The following is a 26,702-nucleotide window of genomic DNA, read 5'->3' on the forward strand; positions in this document are numbered from 1 at the left end:
GCTGAAAAGATAACTTTTGTATTTGTTTTCTATTTTTATTATTAAAAAAAATATTTAATAGTTTTGGAACCCAAGCGTTGTTTGCAAAAATGAACAACAACAACCCAAATATTGTATTCCATCCTCTTATAAGTTCAATTCAGAAAGTTATCCTCTATGAAACCAAAACAGTAAGTTCCTTTTGCATATTGAACAAAACTTCTATAGGAACATGTATTTTCATTCCTTCCAAGAAACTTTATCTAGTTGGAAGTAACATCCGCGAAACCCGCTTCCGTCTTCTCATAATCGACCGAACCAAACAAGACACTCTCGACATTACAGAAGATCCAAATGAAAAAAATGCCGCCGAGATACGTCGTTTTGTTAGCGCTTTAGGTAATCCCAAAGTTGTAAGTGCCTATGGGGTTTTAGGGTTTGTCAGATTTCTCGAGGGTTACTATTTAATTTTGGTAACTAAAAGAAAAGGATGTGCATTTATAGGAATGCATTTAATCTACACTATCAAAGACACTGTCATGGTTAGGGTAAATGAGTCATCACATCGTTTGGCTCACCCGAATGAACAACGCTACATTAAAATGTTCCAAAGCATTGATTTGCGAAGTAATTTCTACTTCAGTTATAGCTATGATCTGACTAGAACTCTTCAATATAATTTGTCAGCTCCACGTTATGTCGGTCCTGGAGTGGATATCGAGAAAGATGATCCACTACCTGATTGGGATACTCTCACTAATAATGTCGAGAATGAGAATGAAAGAGTTGACTATGCTTTTCGTAGTAATCCAAGAAATCGTTTCGTTTGGAATGCTTTTCTTTTAACTCATATGCAGCACATTATGCTGAAAGATTGGCTTCTGGAAGTCGTTCATGGCTTTGTCAGTCAATCTTGCATAAGTATCTTTGGAAGACACGTTAATGTGTGTCTTTTGGCTCGTCGAAGCACACGTTTCGCTGGCACACGGTTCTTAAAAAGGGGAGCAAACTTTAAAGGTGACGTTGCCAATGAAGTTGAAACTGAACAAATCGTCACAGATGGACATAGAATGTGTAGTTTCACTCAGATGCGTGGATCAGTACCATCGCACTGGTCACAGGATATTAGTAAAATGGTTGCCAGACCACCGATATCCTTGGATATCTCTGATCCATTTGCACAAACTCCATCGCGTCATTTTGATCGTTTACTCTTTCACTATGGAGCTCCATTGATTGTCCTCAATCTGGTTAAGAAAGGCGAACGTCGTAAGCATGAGAGTATTCTTGCCCAAGAGATAAAAAGTAGTGTAAAGTATTTGAATCAATTCTTGCCTCCACACTTTCGCATTCAAGATATTCACTTTGATATGGCTCGGAAGAGTCGAGGAGGTGGTAATGTTATGGAAATGTTGGCAGATATTTCTGAGAAAGTCGTCCAACAGACTGGAATGTTCTTTAAAGATCGTAATGAAAAGAGTTTCCAAACTGGACTTGTTAGGGTTAATTGTGTGGATTGTTTGGATCGGACGAATACTGCACAGTTTGCTATTGGGAAGTGCGCTCTTGCCCATCAGTTGGCCAAATTGGGATTCATCAAACCACCTCGTTTGGAGTTTGATTCAGATTGTGTGACAATGTTGGAGAATTTGTATGAGGATCATGGAGATACCTTAGCTTTGCAGTATGGTGGTTCTCAGTTAGTACATAGAATTAAAACTTATCGAAAGACAGCTGTTTGGGCTTCTCAAGGAAACGATATAATGCAGACGTTGAGTCGTTATTATAGCAACACTTTTAGTGATACCGAGAAGCAGCATAGCATCAATTTATTCCTTGGGTATTACATTCCCAGTAGGACCCATTCCAAACGTAAGTAATTGCCTTTGCTTGAATATTCAAAAGTGAAACCTATCTCCATTTTGTTCTCTAGAAAACCAACCGATTTGGGAGCTCACATCGGATTATTACATGCACAACACCTACAAGCCGCAGAGTCCACGGAACGAAAGTACACTCTTAACTGACTGGATTCGTCCGAAAGTTCGTTCATGCTTGCCATGGCCTTGTTCGGATAAAAATAAAATTGTTAAAGAACTCTTTCGAGTTCATTCAAAAGATCTGGAAATGATTGATTCATATTCCAACTATCACATGTCTTTCAAACTAACTGATTTTGGAGAACATATTGCTTTCGAAATAAGTCAAATGTCGATTCGTTACTTGCCAACTTTCCGTATCAATTTTAGTCCTTTCCAAAGACATGAGGTTCGTGCTAGTCGACAGAATCCCTCCCTTACTGGACAAAGTTCATCCACCAGCAATGATTCAAGTTCATCGTCGGATGAAGATAATGCCAGTTCAGATGATGAGTCTTATGGTGGTGGAGAAAATATTTCCAATCAAATTGAAGATGAAGAACAAGGTCCATTGACTTTTGAATCGTTGCTTCCATCAATGGAAATAGTTTATGGATGCACAATAGCCAATCCAAGTAAATCGAGTACGGCTCTTTATAAGAAATACGTACAAATAGGGAAGTTATCATCGCCGCAATTGTATCCATCGGTGTCGAGTCGAGAACAAGATGCTGGGAAGATGATGCGTAGCATCGATTTGAAACCGTTGAGTGATTATGGAACGGATTCATATGAAAGTGTCAAACCGCCAATAGTTAGCGAGAAAAGTAAGAAAATATACGAAGAGTATTGTAAGATTCCGAGGAAATTTAATGCAGTGCCAAAGTTTGAGGATTGTGCTGCACTTTATACTTATATTAAGATGATTTAATTATAACATAGAATGTAATAAGACGGTATTTTTTAATGAAATATATTTATTCACAAACAAAATAAAAAAAAATTAAGGATTAAATCCAAGGTTACAGTTCTTCTTTATTTAAATGAATGAAAATATTTTATAGTTTTTGTGAGACAAATAAGCGGAGAGGTGATCAACTTTTTTGATATATTTTCAGGGGTCAAACCCTAATAAAAACGATTATTTGTAATATCCAAACAATTTTATTTACTCAAAAGTTTTTGTGTACAGAATTTTGTCGAAATTATTTATGATTTCAAACGTGCGTCGTTACAAACCGACGCACGTTTAAAATCATAAAAATAGGTTTACGATTACGATGTAAATGTAATCTTTTCTTTAAGCTATTCCTATTTAGTTTTAGTTAGACGATTAACATAATAGGGGTGAATATTATACATTTTTTTTAATTTGTTTATTACGACACTTTTTAAATTTAATAACAGTAAATTAAAAATGGGAATTTACTTTTAAATGAAAAACATAAAAAAGTATCGAAAATGCCATTTTCTTAACCTATGTACATAAATTGTTTTTATAAAATCAAATAAAGAAAATAGTTTTTGAAAAAGCTGTTAAAATTCTATAAATTGAATTACATAACAAAAGTTTTTGCAAGTTACTAGAAAAAAAAAAGAAAATTCCGGGGTAAGAAGTTTTATTTCCGTATCGTAATATCGGTATCGTAATATCGCAAAATCTTAACCCGTCCTGTTGCAACTTATATTTAAAAAAAAACCTCTTCAAAGATAATAAAATTCGACAGGAATACTTCGTTTATCGTATCGTAATATCGCAAAATCTTAACCCGTCCTGCTGCAACTTATATATAAAAAAAAACCTCTTCAAAGATAATAAAATTCGACAGGAATACTTCGTTTAAATAATTTTTTTTTTGCGAAAAATCCATTTTTTTAATTTTTATAAAGGGTGTCCCATTACTACCATTTTATTTACCGCCTTCCAAAGAGGAGGAGGTATTCAATTCGTCTGTATTTTAATTTTATTTTACATAACTGTATTTTACATTAAAACTGAATTTCCAACTTTCATTGTACAACTGAACGCTGGAAAAAAATCGTTGGCTTCACTCAGGTTTATTATTTAAAAACTTGTCAGTTATGGTAGTTTTCAAAAAAGTATAAAGTAACCCAAGGATGAACTTGCAACGAAAAAAAAAAATCGGATTTTTAACTCTGCATTTTGTTTTTGAAAGCTTACCAGCGAAACTTGACTAAATTCTTATTTTCTGAACCTGTCCAATGTAGTTGTGTCCACTGAAATTCTTAAGAAAAATAAAAAAAAAAAACATTCAAAACTTCTGTTTTTATAAAAAATAATATATTTCTTTTTATTGAAGCAAATATGTATACATATAATTATATTTTTGTGTGTAAACTAGAAACAAAATTTAGTTATTGTGATTTCGGTGTTTATTTTTTTTTTTAATATAAATTTAAATTTTTAAATCAGTAAAAAAAAAATATTTAAAAGAAAACTCAAAAAAGACAGAGTGAAAATGTACACAAAAAAAAATTAAAAGAGAATCTTAAAATTGTTCCAAAAAAAGAAGGAAAAAAAAATCAATTTATTTAGAGAAGAAAAAAAACTAAAAAAAAAACAAAGAGCACTGAGCGATGTTAAGAACGCCACAAAAGAAATGCACTCGAGTTGATTAGTATTTTTATTCTTAATTTTTTTAATATTTATTTTTTTTCTGTTTAATTTTTCATTTTTTTTTTAAATAACTTATAACAAATAATACAGCTACATCAATATTCATTTTATTTATTATTTTTTTCTTTATTAAAAAATTGTTCTTTGCAAACCTTTCCGAAAAATCAAAAGGTTTTAAGGAAAAAAAAAGAAATATAATTAAATATATTTATTATTTTTATCTTTAACATCTAAATTAGAACTGGAAAAAAGAAGAAGAAGAAGATACGAAAAAATTATTTAAATAAACAACAAAAAGTGTGTGTATTTTTAGTTATAATTATTAATTTCATTTTTTTGTTTTTTTTTTATTTTTTTTTTTTGTTTTGTAAAAGATTGCTCGACATTTAACTACATTGATAATAAGTATTTTTTTTTTTGTTTTTCTTTCTAAATTGTTTATATATATTTATTTTTTTTTTTTTATTTTTATAAACTAATTTTTTAAACTGCATATTTTTTTTTATTTTTTTGTTGCAGCCAGCCTGCTTGAACTGATCAATGTTACTTCCTGTTTTTGAAATATATATTTTTTGTGATTTGTGCTATTTTTGTTTTATGTTTATCTGTTTTTTTTTTTTTTAATTTTTGTTTGGAGCTGCAGAGAGACATTGAGAGAGATTGTTGTTGAACGTTATTTGTTATTTATTTCTTAAAAAGCTTATTTTTTTTAATGATATAACAGAACAGAATTTTTAAGAATAATAAACTTCACTGTTTTTTTTGTTTACTTGTTGTTGTTTTATTTTTTGTTTAAACATAAGTATTTTTGATTTATTTTTGTAATTTTCCTAAATCGAGAGGATATGAAAAAAACAAACCTGCCCGAAGCCACCGCATTTATAAACTTAAGGCTGATTGATTAATTAATTAATTAAAAAAAAAGTAATAATTAAAAGACAAATATAAGAAACCTTTATAAATAATAAAAAATAATTATATAAAAAAAGAAGAACATTAAACATGCGTTATCGGGGGCTTATATCTGCGGAGGCACTACTACTACCTCAGCAGGTAACTCAGCTGGAATCACATTGCCAGCAAGAAGATTTCGTCTCTTTTTGATAGGCGGGCCGTTGTCAATCGTTGACGACGTAGTAGTTGCGAGGATTGTGTCATTGCTAGCTTCACGCTTCACCGATGAAGGTGATGGGCTGACACTCGATCTGGCGGTTGTTGGTTGTTGTTTAACAGGTGTTTCCGGTGGGGGCAGATCATCGGCTGACGTCATAAGTGGCGACAATTGATCTTCATCCTCGAAATCTTCATCAGCCTCATCCGAGTCTTCTGAATCTGAGCTCAAGTTGACTTGCGCACCGGGAAATATATACGAACAGGTAGATTCGTGACAATAGAAGGTTCCGTCTATTAAACGTTCAGCGGCAGTTTGACGTTTCGACCGTTTGTTGCGAGTCCAATTGGAATTCCTTCTATTACTACTGGTTGATGGGCTGCAATCTATTGAAGATACCATGTTATTTTGTTCTTTCGCAGAAGCTCCTCCTCCGCATACGGCGCCACGGCCAACTTCACTAGCAGCAATGCCATTTCCTATGCCTGCAATTCCGCAAGACACTGAATTTGATGAATCGCAAATGCCACTGTCCTTGGATGAATCGATAGACAAATGCCTGTAGTTGTAATTAACTGGCTTCTTTTGTAGCCGTCCATCGAAACTGAAACTTTCGCTTTCTTCATCTTCAATTCCCGGCTCATAGCCTTCTTCCTCACGATTATCTAGATCAAGCATTCCATGTTTAATCTTGGTTATAGCAGCAACATCATCTTGTTCTTTGAACAAGGGGATGTCACAGAAGTTAGCGCGTGTTGGCATGCTGCATGATGGCGGCATGTCGTCAGGTCTACCCATCGGTTGGATCATTGATGAGGTTGAACTCTCAAAACCTGAGTCGGAGTAGCCTGTCGAACGGAGTGCCGTATCAGTGGATGTGGAAGATTTAACTGATTGTGTATCGGTATCTAGACTGCTTATGACAACAGCTTCATCTTCGACTGTTGTGTGCGGTGCAAGGTGTTTTGCTTCGGATAAGATTGTTTGATCGAAACATATATCGGTCCAATCTTCGGATAGTTTGTGACATAATTGATTGATAATAACATCTGAATCGCCAAGTAATTCGACATCGAATTCCAAATGACGTAGTTGTTCGCGATTGATAAGAATTTGTGGTACATTAGCTGGAATCGAACTGGGTATGAGTGCGACAGGGCGCACTTTTAGAGAAGAGCCCATTACAATGAGAAGATCACACTTATCTTTATCACTGGCCATAACTGTGTGGAACTCCTCGGGAAGACCTAAATTAAAGTAAAAAACAATGTTTATGATAAAGTTTTGTAATAGATTTCATGAATAAGCTAGCTTCGCCATCTCAACAATTAAAAAAAATATTAAATAGAGTTCTCAGCAAAATAATTGTTGAGAACTAAAAAAAATTGCGATTCGTTTGTTTTATTTCTTCGTTCTCGTTTAAGGAGCTTCAAAGCAATCTTCGTCACATTTGCTATTTTATTTCAGGAAAGACAAAGAAAATTGAATTGAACAATAATTCATTAAACTGAAAATAAAGACAATTTAGAACTTAGTGTTGTTTAACATTGCTCCAACTACGAAAACATTTCAGTCGTTTCCGGGGTATAATAACACTGGTCAACAAGGTTTTTGCCACAACAACCAAAATATACTGTTCTAGTAGTTTTTGATGTACAAAAAAAAAAAAGTTAAATTTTGTTGACCAGTGTAATTAATAATGGCTCCCCATCCGTTATCAGCGCCAATCCTTAACACTCCTCTTTGAGTGGATGTTTTCATATTTTGAAAATAAGCAGTTGAATTTAAATGCAATGTTGAGGAAATAAAAAAAAAAACATAATTTTTAATCGTAACTCAAGAGAATTTATTCGAGCATTTATATTAAGGTATTCATTACCTATTTTACAATCGAATGCTCCAGCATTTTCTTTAGAATCTCTTCAGTTTTCAATTTTAAATTAAAATTTAAGAAAATATTTGAATTTTATTCATTTTACCTGAAATGCGAGTATGTAATTGTGTTGTACGAGGAAGATGATCGATTTAATGAGTAATTAGAACAAGTGCGAGTTAAACTAGTTCCAAAATGGTAGATTCAGCCCTATCGGCAATCTCACGTGAGAAATTTCCCTGGGAGTAGGTTTTCTCTCCCGGGAATTTTTCTCCTTATCGGGAATATCCATCGGAATTTTTGAAAGAAAAACACGTACATTTTGGCTTCAAAAAATCTGTTCCCCATAAAAATATGATAGAAATACTTCGGGGAAGAAACTTCATTCCCGATATGTATTTTTGTGTGGGAATTTTTTCCTAGGAAATTTTTCCGTTCAAAAAGTATTTCCGATACCGATTTTTCGGAATAGAGAAATTTTTCCAGGGAAATTGTATTGCCGATAGGGCTGATTAATTTCGACGGAAGCTTTGCATTGATCCCCAATTACCTTCCTACCGATCATTTTCCTAGAACGTATAACACCGAAAAGAAACGAAGATTCCAAATATCGTGTGTTCACATCAAGTTTGTCTTGTGACCGTTGTTTTATGACTGTGATTCGGAATACTCTACTCGGTAGATTTTCTGTATTTCTGTTTCAAAAAAGTGTTCTGTAATATCCACATAAACTAGTTCGCTCAAATCAGAGCTTTTAATGATAAATAATTTTAACTCAAGTTAACATTTTTCTAATTTTAAAATTAACTAGATTCATAATGTTAAAAGAGAAAAATATGTAGGTTCCAAATTTTCAGTTTAAAGTTTTGAACATTTAGGATTTAAGGTGTTCAGAAATGAATAGTTTTACATTACCCAAGAAATATACTAAATGATCATCACTTTCTTACTGAAATGTGGAATATTTCAAAATTTGCACTAACTGACAAGTAGTTTCATACAAATGTACTTGATTTTCGAAAAGTTTTGATTGAAACGTTGAAAATAAAAATAGAAAATTGCTGATGCAATACGACTCAGGTAAACAAAGACAAAGATTTAATACAACATTTTGCCACAGCAAACTCAATTGGAAATGATTTTTATACAAATTGTAATGATTAACAAAGACCAAATTAAAACTGTCACAGTAAAAAATAAATAAGTTTTCATCAAACCTGTCTGTTCGAGTACTGTGTTTGAGTACTGTAAGTATTGGTCGATTTACTTAAAATTCAACAGCAGTGAAAATTTTGTTTTGCAACAAGTATAAACGTTTTTAATTTGTATTTAATCATCGCTTTACACTTTAGAAGGTTCTTGATTTAACTAGGGTAGTACCCAGTAAAAATAGCTCCCCGCACACCTGTGTATACAAATATCCAGGTTTTATCAGAATTATACGAGCGCAATTTTAACCTTCCGATAACAACACATTTAATATGTGTGTTAGGATTAAATTAACAAAAAAAAATACTTTTAGGTATGATACAAATTATTTATTTAATCATAACACTTCTTGGAGTTTAACAAAAACAGAAAATAGACAATTCATGAAAAAAAATAATAATCAAGTTTGGGGTGGTATAGGATTAAATACAAAAATTTTAGTTGAAATAGGTCCCGTCATTACTAGAAAATCGGACATCAAGAAAACAGTTCAAAAGCAGGGACCAGAAATGACGGCCCAAAAATAATATTTTTTATTTTAAAAGTGGCACCTTAGTTGCCAAAGGACTTTTTTGTATGATGGTCTCCGTAAAATTCAAATATTGTTATTGTGTCGTCAAAAAAATTTGATTTTGAATTTTTTGTTCCAAAAGCGCATCTTAATAGAAAAATCAAGTTTCGTCAGTATTTTGTAACTGGGGAATATTATTGTCAAGCTACACACAAAATTTCAGCTCGATCGGTTAAAAAATGTAGGAGTCAACAGGAGTTTGCGATCATCCTGAACTACGCCGTCATTTTATCATTACAAAAATTCAAGTAGCCTATTCTGATACGTATTGATATACTAAATCAAACTAAACAAACTTCCAAAGAAAATAATATTTTTCCTTTGTTTTATTAGCGGATGAAAATGACACTCGATTTCGTGCCTACAATGTGTTATTACCCCTTAATCTGTGATATTGGCAACTGAGTACAACAAACGTTTGCTAAGTAAAAGAGACGTTTGTAATTATTAAGTTTTGTAATATTTAGTTTTTGACCATTCCATAACAACAAAAGCAATAGTTTTTTTGTTTTTAACTGAACTGAGTACTAACTTACCAATAAAACACGTTTTAAATAACATTTTAATGATATTACTTTTTTTTTTGGCAAACTGATGTCATATCATAAAAAATTAAAAACTATTTTACCTATTGTAATTAAAAGGTCGCAAATCACTAGGCAATAAATGAAACCACTATAACTTCCTAGCCCGTATATTTATTAATTAAACGCATTGTGAAATTTTATAAGATACAAGTTGATCATTGTTAAAATTCAACAGAAACAACCACACTTACTCCATTCTCAAAACAAGTTAGTGATTTTTAAAATTTCTTTCTGTCTTCTTAAAAAAAAAAACATTCAAAAATCCTAGGTAGCTTTTTATTTTAATGTTGCTCCACGAACATTATCTTGTTTGTGAACATAAACAAATGATTCAAAAAGATCAAACATGTCATCTTGAGGCTTTTGGGGTTGTCCTTTTTGATATACATATGTACTATGGTCCAGTTTTTCCAGGCTTAATGTCAGTTACCTCAGAGTAAGTAAAAATTGAGTCTAGATATAAAGATTTTTATTTTGATTGATTTTTAGACATCTATGGTTGAATCTTCGCATACGCAACGAAACAAAAGTTAACCTATAAGTAGTTTTAACTTTTAAGTGCCTTTATCCTCAACAACAAATAAGTTAGAGACATCAATATTGTAAACGTTTATGTTCGTTTGTTTTCATTTTCCGTGATTCCACCCCTATTCAATTAAAATCAGACTCGAATTTAATATCTATGCTAGCATTATCTGGTGCTAAGTGGGACTAAAAAATATTTAGTATTTAATCCGTTTTAGATAAAAAAAACCGATGAATAAAATTCATAAAATTTAAGAGGCTAGAATCTAATAAATTCTTCATATTTCAAAACAGCTTAATCTCCAAATAAATTAATTTAATAAAAAAAAAGGGAGTTCATAAAAAATTGGGTAGTTGTATACTCTTCGTATTGATTAAGACTTAAAAAGTACCGAAGCTTAGCTCAACTTGTCGAATTTCCAAAAAAAAAAAAAACTATTTAAAAAATGTATTTTTATTTTTTTTTTTTTCCAACAAAACAACTCACCTTCACCAAAGAAAACAATATCCGGCTTCATAATTCCATTCTCCACAATCGTCTTCAAATCTCCCTCAGCAACACTATCCGAAGCATCTGAACTATGCATAACATTTGGTTGACATTTCGGACAAACTGGAATCCGCTGTGCAAATATATCCTCACGTATAGCATCGGCAGTTGTCTTAAATTTACATTTAGTACAACTTGCAGTCGAAAATGAACCATGACATTCAATTACATTGTTAATTCCTGCTACTCGCTCTAATGTGTCAATATTTTGTGTATAATTGCGTAAAAGTTTTTGTTTTGCTTCCAACAATTTGATAAAACGATGACAAGGCGACGGTGTAAATTGCCCAGGATAAATTTCCCTAGCAAATTTATAAAACGGTCGTGGATCGCGAGAGAAATAATTGATATCAAACATTGCTTGCGGGTCGGGAAGGTCTGGGAAATCTTTGGCCAAACGACTGTAAATTCCGTCACTCGAACGGAAATCTGGGATTCCACAAGAAACGGATACCCCAGCTCCGGTTAAAACGATTATGTTTTTGGAGGCTTTAACCAACTCAATGACATCGTCGAAAGTGTTTACAGTGCGCAATTTACGTCGTCTTGGCGGTTCCGACAACATACTCGCTAAAATACGCCACAAAGTCATATCATTCAACCCGGGAGCAATTTGTGAAGCCGCGGCGCCATTGGGCAAAATCTGTGACAGCAAATCTCTCGGATTTGCACCTGAATGTATTTGCTTTTGCACCCAATTAATGGGTTTTGTTGCAGCAACTGGCTTCCATTCTCGACCAGAAACTTCAGATAATCCACTCAAATCAGAGAAATCCGAATCGTCGGATGAATTTTCATCACTTTCGTCAGTTTCATAATTTGCATCATCTTCGTCGTCATCGTCTTCATCGTCGCCAGGAGGAGCAGCAGCTTTATCAACTTGCTGTTGGCGTTCGTCAGGAACAATTGCCGTTGAAAAGCAATTCTTTTCCAACAATTGTTGTTGATTGGTTGAATCTATTGGTCCAATAAAATTTTCTACTATTTTTACCTGTTCATTTGGATTTGGATTTGCATTTTCTTCCTCGACAACTCCAACGACGACTGTTGTGTTTTTTTGTGGTGTTGTGGAAACATTTATTTTTTCAGCGTCGTTCTTTTCAGCGGGAGAATAATTGTTTTGGTTATTTTTGGTGCAATGAATTTCAGATTCAATTGCAATCGTACTATTACATTGTGTGGTTGAAAAATTTATTTGAATATTATTTTCCATTTTGGTAATATTTTTATTTCGATTTGATTTAATTAAATTGATGAAATTTGGAATTTTATAATTTTAATATTTTGACTTTATTTTTGCTGCATTACTTTACTTGACACACACTAAAGAGACTACAAATATAATGACGTGATGGCTGACATTCACAAAAATGGCCGACCAAAAATTTGTTCTGTTTGTTCTGCATTGCAAATGGATAGATGTCAAAATGGAGGGAGGGTGTTGCCAGTTGTGTGGAATGGGTGTGTTTGATTTTTTTGTGATAAAGACTAGTACACCATACAAAATTTGTTAACGAAATTGAATTTTTTATTTTTTGTTTTGCTTCTGCTGCGTACTAGGCTTTAGAGTTGCATTTTGGAGTTCGTGAGTAATTTTGAACAATTTTTTTTAAAGCTGTTGGGTGGTACGCAGTTCGAGATTAATTTAAGCTCCCATACAAATTATCGAAAAATTTTAGCCGAGCTAAAATAGATCCAATATAAATTGACGACAACTTGTATGGGAATTTTATCTCGGCTAAAATTTAGCTCGATATTCGACCAGACTTAAGCTGTAGTAGTGTAGTAGTTTGCTTAAGACAAACAACCAGAAACAGAAAATTACTGTGTGAATGTACACTCAGGGAAAAAAATAGTTATTTTGTAACTATTTGCATAGTCACTTTATAGAATGCAATGAAATTTTGAATAACTATTAATAGTTACAAAATAGTTAAAATGACTATTATAATAGTCACATGCCAAAACAAAATAGTTAAAAATAACTATTAAGGCTTGGCCACACCGGAGGGTACGCGGTAGCGGTAAGGGTAGCGGCAACGATATTTGTATTAAAAAAATTCCACACCCGAACGTTGATGTGTCAGTTTGGAATTTTTTCCATACAAATACCCGTACCGTTACCTGTACCTCTACCGCGTACCCTCCGGTGTGGCCAAGCCTTTAAAATAGTTAAAATTGACTATGCCGTAGTAATTACGTAACTATTAAAATAGTCATTTTTAACTATTATGTTAGTAGTTAGAAATAACTAGGGGTATTCACGATCCGGTGTAACAAAAAAGTGTAAAAATGCAAAATTTTGTTTTCTACTACTACAACTACAATAGACAAATTTTGTACCATTGTATTTTATTTTTGCAATAGGGTTGGGGTATAGCAAAAGTGTAAAAAAAATGTAGTCTGTATATTTGGTTGTTTTATTTTAAGAAAATGTTACACTTTTGCACTTTTACAAGGATACAAGACCATTTGCATCGAATCGTGAATACCCCTAGTATGTAGTTACGTATGCTAAATTAATAAAATCGCAAAACAACTATTTTATGATCTTTGTATGCATAAAATAGAGCATAAAGCTCCTCGGATAAACTTTGGCGCAGGTCCACTCGTCCAACCTGCTCGACATCTTGATTGCAACTGAAATTACACTCGTCAGTGTATTTCCTTATGGGACATACGACAAACGTTTACTGAAATTCCAGTAAAATATTGTTGTATGTGTAGCAAAAACAGCACATACGACAATTATTTACCGAACGAAAAAAAACACAGATTTTGTATGTGATAATTTTTGTCGTATGTGCACGTTTTCTGTGCACTTACGACAAAAAGCTACTGAAAATGTTTGTAAACCTACACATACGACAAAACTCATAGCGATTATCTTGGAAACGGATACAGATACCGAAAAACGGATTACACAGAATGAAAGAGAAAAAATCAATTAGCAAAACTGCATTCAAATCTCAAAACTTCAATTTTGCACATACGACAATATTTTATTGAGGCGACGGTATGGAAAATTTCGTTTCGCATCAGCAGCGTACTAGGCTTAAAAGTACAAAAATTGGCTCAACAAGTGAAAAAGTACAAAAATGAATTTTCAAAGGCATTTTTGAATAGTTTTTGGGACTAGAAAATTAAAACGAATGATGCAGAAGACTTTAAACCAAAAAATAAGCTTACTGCATCATTTGTTTTAATTTTCAAGACCGAAAAACTATACAAAAATGCTTCTGAAAATGTTCACTTGTGTACTAAAATCTTATATTTCGTACTAAAAAATGACATTTCGAAATAAAATCTGAAGTTTTTTTGATACAATTTACCGTACTGTCACCGCATACCTTCGCGATGTGGTCAAAAGCCCTTGAAATATTAGGGGTATTCACGATCCGATGCAACTGGTCTAGTATCATTGCAAAAGTGCAAAAGTGTAAAATCTTGCAACACTACAACAACAAAATATTTGGATTGAAATTTTACTATGGTCTTGCACTTTTGCTATACCCTAACCCTATTGCAAAATAAAAATACAATGGTGTAAAATTTTTTTGACAGATGGCAGCTCGCCGTCGCGTGTCGCCCATGATGAACAGTTTATCTTTTTTATTCTTATTCTTTTTTATTTTTTTTCTTTTGATGTAATTTGTGAAAATAAATTAACCCGAACACAACAAAGAATGAAATTATAAAAAAAATGAAAAAAAAGAAGAAGCATCGGTGGAAAGACAACTCCGTAAAAAAAAAGAGTGAAGCTGATATAAATCATATCATGGATTCCATTCAATATTTACTATAGATAAGAAGAGGTGCGTTCACGATCTATTGTAAAAAAATAAAATTTTACACTTTTACTAGGCCTGTTGCACCAGATCGTGAATACCCCTATTCATTTACGCACGAAATCAATGAAATTGTACTGTGTACAGTTGTTTTTCAAGGTACTCCGTGAGCACCTTCCTCCTACCCACTTCAAGGCTTGGCCACACCGGAGGGTATGCGGTAGAGGTACGGGTAGCGGTAACGATATTTGTATGAAACAAATTCCACATCTGAACGTTGATATGTCAGTTTGGAATTTTTTTCATACAAGTACCGTTACCTCTACCCGTACCGCTACCGCATACCCTCCGGTGTGGCCAAGCCTTCACTCCTCATCCCTCTTGCCGGCAAACTGTGATTTATCATGCTTTAAAATTTTCCCAACAATAAAAAAAATTAGTGATAACTAACCCTTAAAAATCATTGACAAATCCACAACAAAAAACTCCATCTGTGAACACTACCACTGTCAAAACACGGCTGTCAGTCAAAAAACTTTGACAGTTTGCTCTGATCAAAGTTCCAAAAAAATTTTCTTGGTTTATCTTCCAGTTTTCCTCAGAAAATTATCCAGACATTTGCTAAATTAAATACATAACTTAACAATTTCATCAATAAATTTGAACAATTTAATTAAAAAACCATTCACACAAATATCTAATAAATCAAGTGGTAAGATTTAAATCCAATTACCGCGAGTGTGCTTCTCAAATTTGTGTGATGGAAGAAGGCGATATCTCACTTTATGATTTGCTTGATGTTAGCAAAAGTGCAACAGATGCTGAAATAAAAAAGGTAAAATTCTTCAAAAGAATTTTATAATAATTTTTAAAAAATCAATTGTATTTGTTTACGTAACACAAAAAAAGAAATAAAAGAAAAATTCTCTCATTGTTTTGTATGAATGGAAAAAATAGCAAAAAAAAAAAAAATCAAATGAAAAAATGGCGAACTCCAAATGAGTTCCACAATGCACTGGGGTATAAAAGTTTTACAACACTTGTATTATTTTTCTAAGAAAATATGATTTCTTTTATTTTGATGGGATAAAATGAATTGTATAGCCATTCAAAATATTTTAACCGCCATCATTGATAAAATTTACAGAACAGAAGCACAGCTTTCAAATATTGCGTTATTCTCTACAATCGTGAAATCCCAATATACAAATTTATCAAAGCTTGGATTCCATACCGCATTTTTGAATTGGATATGTTCCTATCTCACTAATCGGATCCAATTTGTAAGGGTAGATAAATCTTTTTCAAAATCTATAAGAGTGCCTCAAGGCAGCCACATTGGTCCTCTATTGTTCAACCTGTTCAATTTAAAAAAAAATTGAAAAACAATACTTCAGATATTTGTGTCAGATCAACATGAATAAGGTGGATTACTTTTCAGGCATGGTCAGGTTGACTTGTTTTTGAGTTTTGTTGGAATAAGTGTTAAAAAATACCTTTAAATCATGTCGCTCATGTTGGTATACATATACAAATTTAAACTTTCCTTATTAATTTTTTTTTAAATCTATCCTTAACTTGGTTTAACCTGCAAAATTAGGACTTGCGGACATGAGATTTTTTTTTTAGATTTTTGACATAAGTAATAGAATATCCAAACAAAGATAGAAACAACATAAATTAGCCTATTAGCACTAATTCCAAGATTGTACTAGGATGTTTTTTACTGCATATCCGAAAATTTCCCCTTTTCTAAAAATATACAAATTTTTCATAGATAAGAATGTTTTTTTCATTGCATTGTTTTGATTCTTAATGATAATGGATATGAAAATCTTCATGCAATATATGGTTCCTCTAGCAAAACTTTTAAGGGTTTTTTTTCGGTAGTAAGTTTGCAACTGTTATAATAATATGGGTTGACAGATGAATAACAGGTATATAACTTTTTTCATAGACGTCAGATTGTCTTGATTTTAGATTTTTTGGCATCAGCATTAAAAAATATCTCGAAGTCATGTATCATATGTGTATATGTATAATACCATTGTCTATTATTGCTACATTTGAGAATCTCCATTTCGCGCTTTGACCTTGAAAATCGCGACTTGCGGACATGAGATTTTTCTAGACTTTTGAGGTATGTTATAGAATGCTAAAACGAAGATATTGAGCAAAATAAAATTTCTATTAGCATTCATTCCGAGGTTTACCCCTTTTTTCACCTTATTTGACTGTATTAAGTTTTGTTTGATATTGAAATTTTTCAATATAATATCATGTTTTCTAATATTTATTTAAAAACATAGTTGGTAACCATATAATCTCAAAATACTCAATTTTTTAATGAAACATAAATAAAAGAGGTGTCAAAATGGTGCTAATTTACAAAATTATATATGAAATAGCGTAATAAGAGGTCTAAAAGTGTGTTTTACTAATTTGCCACTTTTTGGACTTTGTTTTAAAATTAAGCTAACTTTTTAGCTTATATACTTTTTTGAAACAGAAAATTCAATTTAAAGGCTTATTTTGGCCGCCATTTTAAATACAAAAAATATTAATTTCGTACTTTTTCATCACATTTCGTCAAGAAATGGCCGTGCAATTGAATTTTGACGCCAAAAAGCACCAAATGCACCACTGTGCGGCGGTTGTCATTTACTTACTTGGACACTAGAGAGTTCTCGGATTCTTTTGCACTTAGATCTCTTTATATAGTCTTTGTTAGGTCAACTCTGGACTACTGTTGCGTGGTTTGGAATCCATACTATGACTCTCATTCATATGCGTATGATTGAAAAAATTCAAAAAGTTTTTTTTTTTTAAATTAAATTGGAATATTGTAAAGCCTCAATTTAATTTTAGATTCCTACTCTTTGGTATGCAATCGCCTGAGATCAGAAGGAGATATTTTTTAATTATATTTGTAAAAGATTTAATCAATAACCACATTAGCTGCCCGTACTTGCTCGAGCGAATTAACTTTTACTTTCCTAGCAGGAGCCTCTATGAAAATTAAACCTTGGATCAAATAAACCAATGTAGTTATTGATCTCATAGATATTTGTATGCAATGTTCTAGAGATACGAAAAAAAATGTATGTCGATATTAATCTTATATTAGTTATTTGTTTACGCCGATATTATTGTTAAATTTCAAAACAAGTTTTATATCAAAATATGTTTTATAACTGCTTAATTTTGTAATAGCTCGACCAATTGGCAATCAAACTGAAATCTAATTTAAGATTTTGTCTTCTTATAGTCAAATCTCTCTATAATAGTGCCAAGTTTGCGAAAATTTGCAACTTCTAACATTCACTAAACATGTTTTGAGATAAAACATGTTTTGAAATTAGTCAATGTACATATTTTCGTTTTTTATTTTGACCTATTGATTTTGCTGTTTATTACATATCTGTATACAGTAAAACCTGTTTAAGGGGTAATAACACTTTGTAGACACGAAATCGTTTCATCAATGAAAAAATGTATTTATTCCAAAGACAAAATTCGGTGAAAAAAGACCATAAAATCGTTAAATTTTAATATTTCAAAAAAATCCTACGTACTTCACTAGAGAATAGTATTGTTAAGCTTCAAACAAAATATCTGTAAGAAAAACTGTAGGAGTTAGTTGGTCGCCCGATGAGAACACAGGAGTTTGCAATCATCCTGAACTACGCCGCCATTTAAAAAATTTCACATCATTACAAAATTTAACACTAGCCTATTCTGTTATCTATTGATATACTTAAGCAAACTTAACAAACAAAGTGACACTCGATTTCGTGCTTACAAAGTGTTATTACCCCTTTATTGGACCACCCTCGGGACCGAAGAAAAGTGGTCCGATTGGGAGGTGGTCCACTAATAGAGGTTCCTTTTTAATCGGACCGGTCCATTTAGAAAGATTTTTCTGTCATTCATATCTCTAAACCACGTAAAAAATGACTACCAATATAGGTACCAACAAATTGAAAAAGGCTTTATATCTTTAACTTTCTTTTGTAAAATCAATTTCACTATATTACTTTGCTCAATCTTTTTCCTTTAAAGAAACAAAAAAGTATCGAAACGAAAAACAAAACAATCAACTTTAAAAACTCTATTGTACTTTCAAATTGTTTCCTTTGCCAAGAAACGAAAATTTAAATTAGACATTTTGAGGTTTTTCAAAATTGGCTTTACTAGCAAACCAAGAAAAAAAAAATATAATACATATGCAATATGCATATGTACATTAGGGTGTGTCAAAATGCTAAAGTATGGAATATTCAAATGTAATAGCTTTTAAAAGTTGCATTACTTATCAAAAATAAATCCTGCGTTTACAATTTTCATTTTAATTAATATCTTTGGCTCGCTCAAAATATAGGAAGAAATCGAAGAAATTTGAATTTTTAGAGATTTTTTAAATACATATATGTTTTTTTTTAATTAGACCAGTGCCGATGCCTTCAAAAACATTAAAAAGTACAAAGTAGGATGAAACCCATTGGAAAAGGAGGGGAATATGATAAGAATTAAAGGAAAAATAAATAACGGGCGAGCCGAGTTCGGGAAGTGGGTGGGTTGAGTTTTTAATGGTAAAAAATGGTATATCTGGATTTCCGGCAAAACTACAAATCCTATAGAAAAAAGTTGTATGGCAAAGTTGAAGGCTGATATTTTGACACGTGAATTTTCGATTGAAAATTAGGGTGTTTTTTTGGTATTAAGTCAAAATAAGGTGAACAAATTAATATTTTTAATCAAATAAATTACAGTGTATTTGGGACATAATAAGGTAAGTTTTCACCAAATTTCGTAGAAAAATGTTTGTTTTTGAAAAGATAAAAATAAAAAACCAAAAACTCGGTTTTTTTAATTTTTCACATAAATTTTGAGGTTATGTGAAAAAATTGTTGATACAAAAGTTGTAGATCTTTTTATTACCTACAACTTTGCCATACAACTTTTTTTTTTATAGGATTTGTAGTTTTGCCGGAAATCGAGATACACCATTTTTTACCATTAAAAACTCAACCCACCCACTTCCCGAACTCGGCTCGCCCGTAATTTATTTTTCCTTTAATTTTCATCATATTCACCTCCTTTTCCAATGGGTTTCATTCTACTTTCTACTATGATTTTTTTTGGTTTCAAAAATTATCGACCCTGGTCTAAATTGCGCCGTTTGAATACAAAAACAAATATATTAAGTATATATCTTTATAAGAAAAAACTTTTAAGCTTATATTAGTTGGAATTGAACACTTAGTAAAGAAGCTGCGAAATAGTATGCGAAGAAAAAAATCATTTTTTCATATAAAATCGTTTTTTTCCTAACAACATCAACCAATTTGAGCGAGCCAAAGACGAACGATATTATAATTTTTTTTACATATTATTAAACCTTAGACCCTAATAAAACTTTTGACCACTATTACATTACAAAATTAGGGTACTTTTTTCGGCCATTCAAAAGTGACACACCCTAATGTACATGAACATTGAACACACATATTTCATGTTTCTAACTGTTGGTCCAATTAAACAGGTAAAACAATAAGAAAAGAATGTTATAAAGGTGGTCAATGGTCCGATTACCAGTTGTCCCGATTATAGAGTGAACTTTGTATGAAAAATAGCAGGGAAAGCATTAAGTGCGGTCCGAATACGAGGTGGTCCGATTATAGAGTGTCCCGATTAGCAGGTTTTATGTATAAGTATTTATACTTCTTATTTTATTTTAATTCGTATTTAATTATTATTATTATTAAATTAACTATAATGTAATCTGAAAGAGAAAATCTCAAATTCTCCTGTTAACTTCTTACTTTTCTTTCCAAATCCTCGTATCCGTTCATACTGCATTCTCTTCCCTCCCTTCCTTTCTTTTAACTCCTCTAAACATTACCTTGCCACTTCGCTTCCTTTTCTACCTTCAAGTTTTTTTTTCATACTTCCATGCCCTTTTCCCTGCTCTTAGAATTACATATCTTATCTCTTTTGTTTCCTATTTTTTCTTAGAATTACAGAAGACTTGCTAAAGAATTCCATCCCGACAAGAATCCCGAAGCAGGCGACAAGTTCAAAGAAATTTCATTTGCTTATGAAGTTCTATCTGACCCCGAGAAGCGTCAAATCTACGACAGATATGGCATTAAGGGATTGCAAGAAGGCACTGGCAGCAGTGGCATGGACACAGAAAGTCTCTTTGCCAGATTCTTCTCCTTTGGCAGCAGCAATGATCTCCAGATAGCAATGCCAGTTACCTTAGAAGAGCTATACAATGGCAATCCTTCTAAGACATTAGAATACACCCGCATGGAAGTGTGTGCTGATTGCGAAGGTGCTGGAGGTGATGCTAGTAAAGAAAAATCCTGCTCTGATTGTGGAGGTCTCGGCTACCGGACAACAATGGGAATTATTGTTTCAGGAGTAAGTTTATTCTTCTTTTTGTCCTCAAAACTCAATTTAAAAACTGTTTTTCTTGCAGCGCTGTGATGTATGCCATGGACGTGGCAAGTTTCTTGAAGAGGAATTCCAATGCAAAACCTGCTCGGGCAAGGGTCTTATTGAAAACGATGCGACTATCAATGTTGTCATCGAGAAGGGTATGCAACATGCTGAGAAGATCCCCTTTCGGTCTGAGGGCCATCAGAATTTGAAAGGCGATCGAGGGCACTTGATTGTTATTTTGCAACAAGAGCAGCATGATCTATTCCAACGCAAGCTAAATGACTTACTTATGTCCAATGTGCAGATCTCATTAGTTCAGGCACTTTGTGGGCTAGAATACTGCTTCACTCATTTAGATGGGAGGCAAATAGTATTCAAAACAGAACCTGGTCAAGTCATAAGACCGAGTGCCATGAAGGTTATCAAAGGGGAGGGCATGCCCAAGCGAAATAATCCATTCGAACGGGGAGATCTTATGATTGCGTTCACGGTGGAAATGCCACCAGACTATTTCGCCGAGGAAGATGTCATGCAGAAGCTTGAGGAACTCCTTCCTGGACGGATACCATTTGAAATGCCTCCTGGGGATGATGTACAAGAGGTGTACCTCGAAGAGGTTCAACCCAACGAAGACTATGATGCAACCGATGATGAAGCGGGTGCGGCGCAGTGCGCCTTCTCGTAAATCAGCTTATTTCTCTCTCTTATCTGTGGTATTTAAGAAAAGCGAATTCGCCGTCGTCATTATTATAATATGCAAAAAAAACAAACACACTCACACTTCGACACACACACAATCAACAAGTCTTTTATCATCTTTATTCATAATAATTCACTTCACATTCATTGATGTTTTTTATTTATTTTTAAATATTTACTTTGCGTTAGTTTTTATTTAAAAATAAACAGTTAAATATTTATATTTATAATAATTAAATTAAATTAAAAAAAAAATAAACGCTTACATAAAAGTAAGTATGTATGCATTAAATAAGTAGAATTTTTTAGTTTTGTTATTTTAAATAACAAAACAGAAATAAAAAGAAAACAGAAATCATAAAATTGAAAATGTTCCTTTCAAAACAGATAACTAATTTTGTTCTTGTTTTTTGTTTTATTTTGCTAATTAATTTTTTGGTTTATTTTGTTTGTCATCACAAAATTTTTTTTTGTTATAAAAAATAATTAATTTAAACAAAAATAGTTACTCAAGAATTAAAAAAAAAAAGAAATCTTAACAAATAATAGAAATTTGACTTTTTATTTTTGCTGGAAGATGAAACTTTGTCGATACAGTATTCTATGATAGATTGATTTGAAAAGCTTAAACCCAATTTCTCACCACTTGATCATTCTTTTTAGCGGAGATATTCACAAAAATGCGTCCCAACGACCTCCAAAATGCATCCAAAACGCGTTCAAAACGCGCACAAAATGCGTCCAAAACGCGTCCAAAAAGCGTTCCAAACGCGTCCAAAACGCATCCAAAAGTGTCTAAACACGTCGCAAAGGCATCCAAAATGCGTCCTAAAAGCTTCCAAAACGAGTCCCAAACGCTTCTAAAACGAGTCCAAAACGCGTCCCAAACGTGTCCAAAACGCGTCCAAAACGAACCAAAACGCGTCCAATACGCGTCCAAAACGCGTCCCAAACGCTTCCAAAACGCGTCTAAAACGCGTCCAAAACGCGTCCAATACGCGTCCAAAACGCGTCCAAAAAGCGTTCCAAACGCGTCCAAAACGCATCCAAAAGTGTGCAAACACGTCGCAAACGCATCCCAAACGCTTCCAAAACGCTTCCAAAACGCGCCCGAAACGCGTCCTAAACGAGTCCTTAACGCGTCCTAAACGCGTTCAAAACGCGTCCAAAACGCGTCCTAAATGCGTCCCAAACGCCTCCAAAAACGCGTCCCAAACGTGTCCCAAACGCGTCCAATACGCGTCCAAAACGCGTCCCAAAAGCGTCCAATACGCATCCAAAACGCGTCCCAAACGCGTCCAATATGCATCCAAAACGCGTCCCAAACGCTTCCAAAACGCTTCCAAAACGCGTCCAAAACGCGTCTAAAACGCGTCCAATACGCGTCCAAAACGCGAATTAAAAAAAAAAAATCTTAACAAATAATAGAAATTTGACTTTTTATTTTTGCTGGAAGATGAAACTTTATCGATACAGTATTCTATGATAGATTGATTTGAAAAGCTTAAACCCAATTTCTCACCACCTGATCATTCTTTTTAGCGGAGATATTCACAAAAATGCGTCCCAACGACCTCCAAAATGCATCCAAAACGCGTCCAAAACGCGTCCAAAAAGCGTTCCAAACGCGTCCAAAACGCATCCAAAAGTGTGCAAACACGTCGCAAACGCATCCCAAACGCTTCCAAAACGCTTCCAAAACGCGTCCAAAACGCGTCCAATACGCGTCCAAAACGCGTCCCAAAAGCGTCCAATACGCATCCAATATGCATCCAAAACGCGTCCCAAACGCTTCCAAAACGCTTCCAAAACGCGTCCAAAACGAGTCCAGTACGCATCCAAAACGCGTCCCAAACGCGTCCAATATGCATCCAAAACGCGTCCCAAACGCTTCCAAAATGCGTCCAAAACGCATTCAAAACGCGTCCAAAACGCGTCTAAAACGCATCCCAAACGCGTTCAAAACGCGTCTCAAACGTGTCCCAAACGCGTCCAAAACGCATCCAAAACGCGCCCGAAACGCGTCCTAAACGAGTCCTTAACGCGTCCTAAACGCGTTCAAAACGCGTCTAAAACGCGTCCTAAATGCGTCCCAAACGCCTCCAAAAACGCGTCCCAAACGTGTCCCAAACGCGTCCAATACGCGTCCAAAACGCGTCCCAAAAGCGTCCAATACGCATCCAAAACGCGTCCCAAACGCGTCCAATATGCATCCAAAACGCGTCCCAAACGCTTCCAAAACGCTTCCAAAAAGCGTCCAAAACGCGTCCAATACGCGTCCAAAACGCGTCCCAAAAGCGTCCAGTACGCATCCAAAACGCGTCCCAAACGCGTCCAATATGCATCCAAAACGCGTCCCAAACGCTTCCAAAACGCGTCCAAAACGCATCCAAAACGCGTCCAAAACGCGTCTAAAACGCTTCCAAAACGCGTCCAAAACGCATTCAAAACGCGTCCAAAACGCGTTCAAAACGCGTCTCAAACGTGTCCCAAACGCGTCCAAAACGCATCCAAAACGCGCCCGAAACGCGTCCTAAACGAGTCCTTAACGCGTCCTAAACGCGTTCAAAACGCGTCTAAAACGCGTCCTAAATGCGTCCCAAACGCCTCCAAAAACGCGTCCCAAACGTGTCCCAAACGCGTCCAATACGCGTCCAAAACGCGTCCAAAACGCGTCCCAAAAGCGTCCAATACGCATCCAAAACGCGTCCCAAACGCGTCCAATATGCATCCAAAACGCGTCCCAAACGCTTCCAAAACGCGTCCAAAACGCGTCCAATACGCGTCCAAAACGCGTCCCAAAAGCGTCCAGTACGCATCCAAAACGCGTCCCAAACGCGTCCAATATGCATCCAAAACGCGTCCCAAACGCTTCCAAAACGCGTCCAAAACGCATCCAAAACGCGTCCAAAACGCGTCTAAAACGCTTCCAAAACGCGTCCAAAACGCATTCAAAACGCGTCCAAAACGCGTCTTAAACGCATCCCAAACGCGTTCAAAACGCGTCTCAAACGTGTCCCAAACGCGTCCAAAACGCATCCAAAACGCGCCCGAAACGCGTCCTAAACGAGTCCTTAACGCGTCCTAAACGCGTTCAAAACGCGTCTAAAACGCGTCCTAAATGCGTCCCAAACGCCTCCAAAAACGCGTCCCAAACGTGTCCCAAACGCGTCCAATACGCGTCCAAAACGCGTCCCAAAAGCGTCCAATACGCATCCAAAACGCGTCCCAAACGCGTCCAATATGCATCCAAAACGCGTCCCAAACGCTTCCAAAACGCGTCCAAAACGCGTCCAATACGCGTCCAAAACGCGTCCCAAAAGCGTCCAGTACGCATCCAAAACGCGTCCCAAACGCGTCCAATATGCATCCAAAACGCGTCCCAAACGCTTCCAAAACGCGTCCAAAACGCATCCAAAACGCGTCCAAAACGCGTCTAAAACGCTTCCAAAACGCGTCCAAAACGCATTCAAAACGCGTCCAAAACGCGTCTTAAACGCATCCCAAACGCGTTCAAAACGCGTCTCAAACGTGTCCCAAACGCGTCCAAAACGCATCCAAAACGCGCCCGAAACGCGTCCTAAACGAGTCCTTAACGCGTCCTAAACGCGTTCAAAACGCGTCTAAAACGCGTCCTAAATGCGTCCCAAACGCCTCCAAAAACGCGTCCCAAACGTGTCCCAAACGCGTCCAATACGCGTCCAAAACGCGTCCCAAAAGCGTCCAATACGCATCCAAAACGCGTCCCAAACGCGTCCAATATGCATCCAAAACGCGTCCCAAACGCTTCCAAAACGCGTCCAAAACGCGTCCAATACGCGTCCAAAACGCGTCCCAAAAGCGTCCAATACGCATCCAAAACGCGTCCCAAACGCTTCCAAAACGCGTCCAAAACGCATCCAAAACGCGTCCAAAACGCGTCTAAAACGCTTCCAAAACGCGTCCAAAACGCATTCAAAACGCGTCCAAAACGCGTCTTAAACGCATCCCAAACGCGTTCAAAACGCGTCTCAAACGTGTCCCAAACGCGTCCAAAACGCATCCAAAACGCGCCCGAAACGCGTCCTAAACGAGTCCTTAACGCGTCCTAAACGCGTTCAAAACGCGTCTAAAACGCGTCCTAAATGCGTCCCAAACGCCTCCAAAAACGCGTCCCAAACGTGTCCCAAACGCGTCCAATACGCGTCCAAAACGCGTCCCAAAAGCGTCCAATACGCATCCAAAACGCGTCCCAAACGCGTCCAATATGCATCCAAAACGCGTCCCAAACGCTTCCAAAACGCGTCCAAAACGCGTCCAATACGCGTCCAAAACGCGTCCCAAAAGCGTCCAGTACGCATCCAAAACGCGTCCTAAATGCGTCCCAAACGCCTCCAAAAACGCGTCTCAAACGTGTCCCAAACGCGTCCAAAACGCATCCAAAACGCGCCCGAAACGCGTCCTAAACGAGTCCTTAACGCGTCCTAAACGCGTTCAAAACGCGTCTAAAACGCGTCCTAAATGCGTCCCAAACGCCTCCAAAAACGCGTCCCAAACGTGTCCCAAACGCGTCCAATACGCGTCCAAAACGCGTCCCAAAAGCGTCCAATACGCATCCAAAACGCGTCCCAAACGCGTCCAATATGCATCCAAAACGCGTCCCAAACGCTTCCAAAACGCGTCCAAAACGCATCCAAAACGCGTCCAAAACGCGTCCAAAACGCGTCTAAAACGCTTCCAAAATGCGTCCAAAACGCATTCAAAACGCGTCCAAAACGCGTCTAAAACGCATCCCAAACGCGTTCAAAACGCGTCTCAAACGTGTCCGTAACGCGTCGAAAATGCATCCAAAACGCGCCCGAAACGCGTCCTAAACGAGTCATT

The 26,702-nt window shown here is 35.3% G+C and overlaps 3 protein-coding genes across 3 annotated transcripts; 2 read left to right on the plus strand and 1 right to left on the minus strand.

Moving 5' to 3' along the window:
* LOC129906182 (polyphosphoinositide phosphatase) lies at positions 1 to 2,850 on the plus strand. Its single transcript, XM_055981856.1, has 3 exons — positions 1 to 170; positions 234 to 1,851; positions 1,913 to 2,850. Exons 1-3 carry the CDS (start codon positions 90 to 92, stop codon positions 2,767 to 2,769), a joined length of 2,556 nt encoding a protein of 851 aa, XP_055837831.1. The 5' UTR covers positions 1 to 89; the 3' UTR covers positions 2,770 to 2,850.
* A 2,118-nt stretch (positions 2,851 to 4,968) lies between these two features.
* Positions 4,969 to 12,265, minus strand: LOC129906181 (NAD-dependent histone deacetylase sirtuin-1). The gene is made up of 2 exons (XM_055981855.1): positions 10,840 to 12,265; positions 4,969 to 6,834 (listed from the first exon to the last, which is right to left on the minus strand). The coding sequence occupies exons 1-2, from the start codon at positions 12,113 to 12,115 to the stop codon at positions 5,495 to 5,497; spliced, it is 2,616 nt and encodes an 871-aa protein (XP_055837830.1). The 5' UTR covers positions 12,116 to 12,265; the 3' UTR covers positions 4,969 to 5,494.
* A 2,953-nt stretch (positions 12,266 to 15,218) lies between these two features.
* LOC129906188 (dnaJ homolog subfamily A member 2) lies at positions 15,219 to 21,928 on the plus strand. Its single transcript, XM_055981861.1, has 3 exons — positions 15,219 to 15,525; positions 20,709 to 21,119; positions 21,178 to 21,928. Exons 1-3 carry the CDS (start codon positions 15,451 to 15,453, stop codon positions 21,823 to 21,825), a joined length of 1,134 nt encoding a protein of 377 aa, XP_055837836.1. The 5' UTR covers positions 15,219 to 15,450; the 3' UTR covers positions 21,826 to 21,928.
* The last annotated feature ends 4,774 nt before the right edge of the window (positions 21,929 to 26,702 follow it).

Source organism: Episyrphus balteatus, chromosome 1 (genome assembly GCF_945859705.1).
Source record: "Episyrphus balteatus chromosome 1, idEpiBalt1.1, whole genome shotgun sequence".
NCBI lineage: Eukaryota > Metazoa > Arthropoda > Insecta > Diptera > Syrphidae > Episyrphus > Episyrphus balteatus.

What these genes read in the sequence shown, in the direction of transcription:
- LOC129906181 (XM_055981855.1), bottom strand. Translation starts at nt 12,115, where the DNA reads ATGGAAAATAATATTCAAATAAATTTTTCAACCACACAATGTAATAGT. An exon ending in TATTGTTTTCTTTGGTGAAG is followed by an intron (nt 6,835 to 10,839) that starts GTGAGTTGTTTT and finishes ACTTTAATTTAG; the next exon opens with GTCTTCCCGAGGAGTTCCAC.
- LOC129906188 (XM_055981861.1), top strand. Translation starts at nt 15,451, where the DNA reads ATGGAAGAAGGCGATATCTCACTTTATGATTTGCTTGATGTTAGCAAA. An exon ending in CAGATGCTGAAATAAAAAAG is followed by an intron (nt 15,526 to 20,708) that starts GTAAAATTCTTC and finishes ATTTTTTCTTAG; the next exon opens with AATTACAGAAGACTTGCTAA. An exon ending in TGGGAATTATTGTTTCAGGA is followed by an intron (nt 21,120 to 21,177) that starts GTAAGTTTATTC and finishes TTTTTCTTGCAG; the next exon opens with CGCTGTGATGTATGCCATGG.
- LOC129906182 (XM_055981856.1), top strand. Translation starts at nt 90, where the DNA reads ATGAACAACAACAACCCAAATATTGTATTCCATCCTCTTATAAGTTCA. An exon ending in TCCTCTATGAAACCAAAACA is followed by an intron (nt 171 to 233) that starts GTAAGTTCCTTT and finishes ATTCCTTCCAAG; the next exon opens with AAACTTTATCTAGTTGGAAG. An exon ending in CAGTAGGACCCATTCCAAAC is followed by an intron (nt 1,852 to 1,912) that starts GTAAGTAATTGC and finishes TTTGTTCTCTAG; the next exon opens with AAAACCAACCGATTTGGGAG.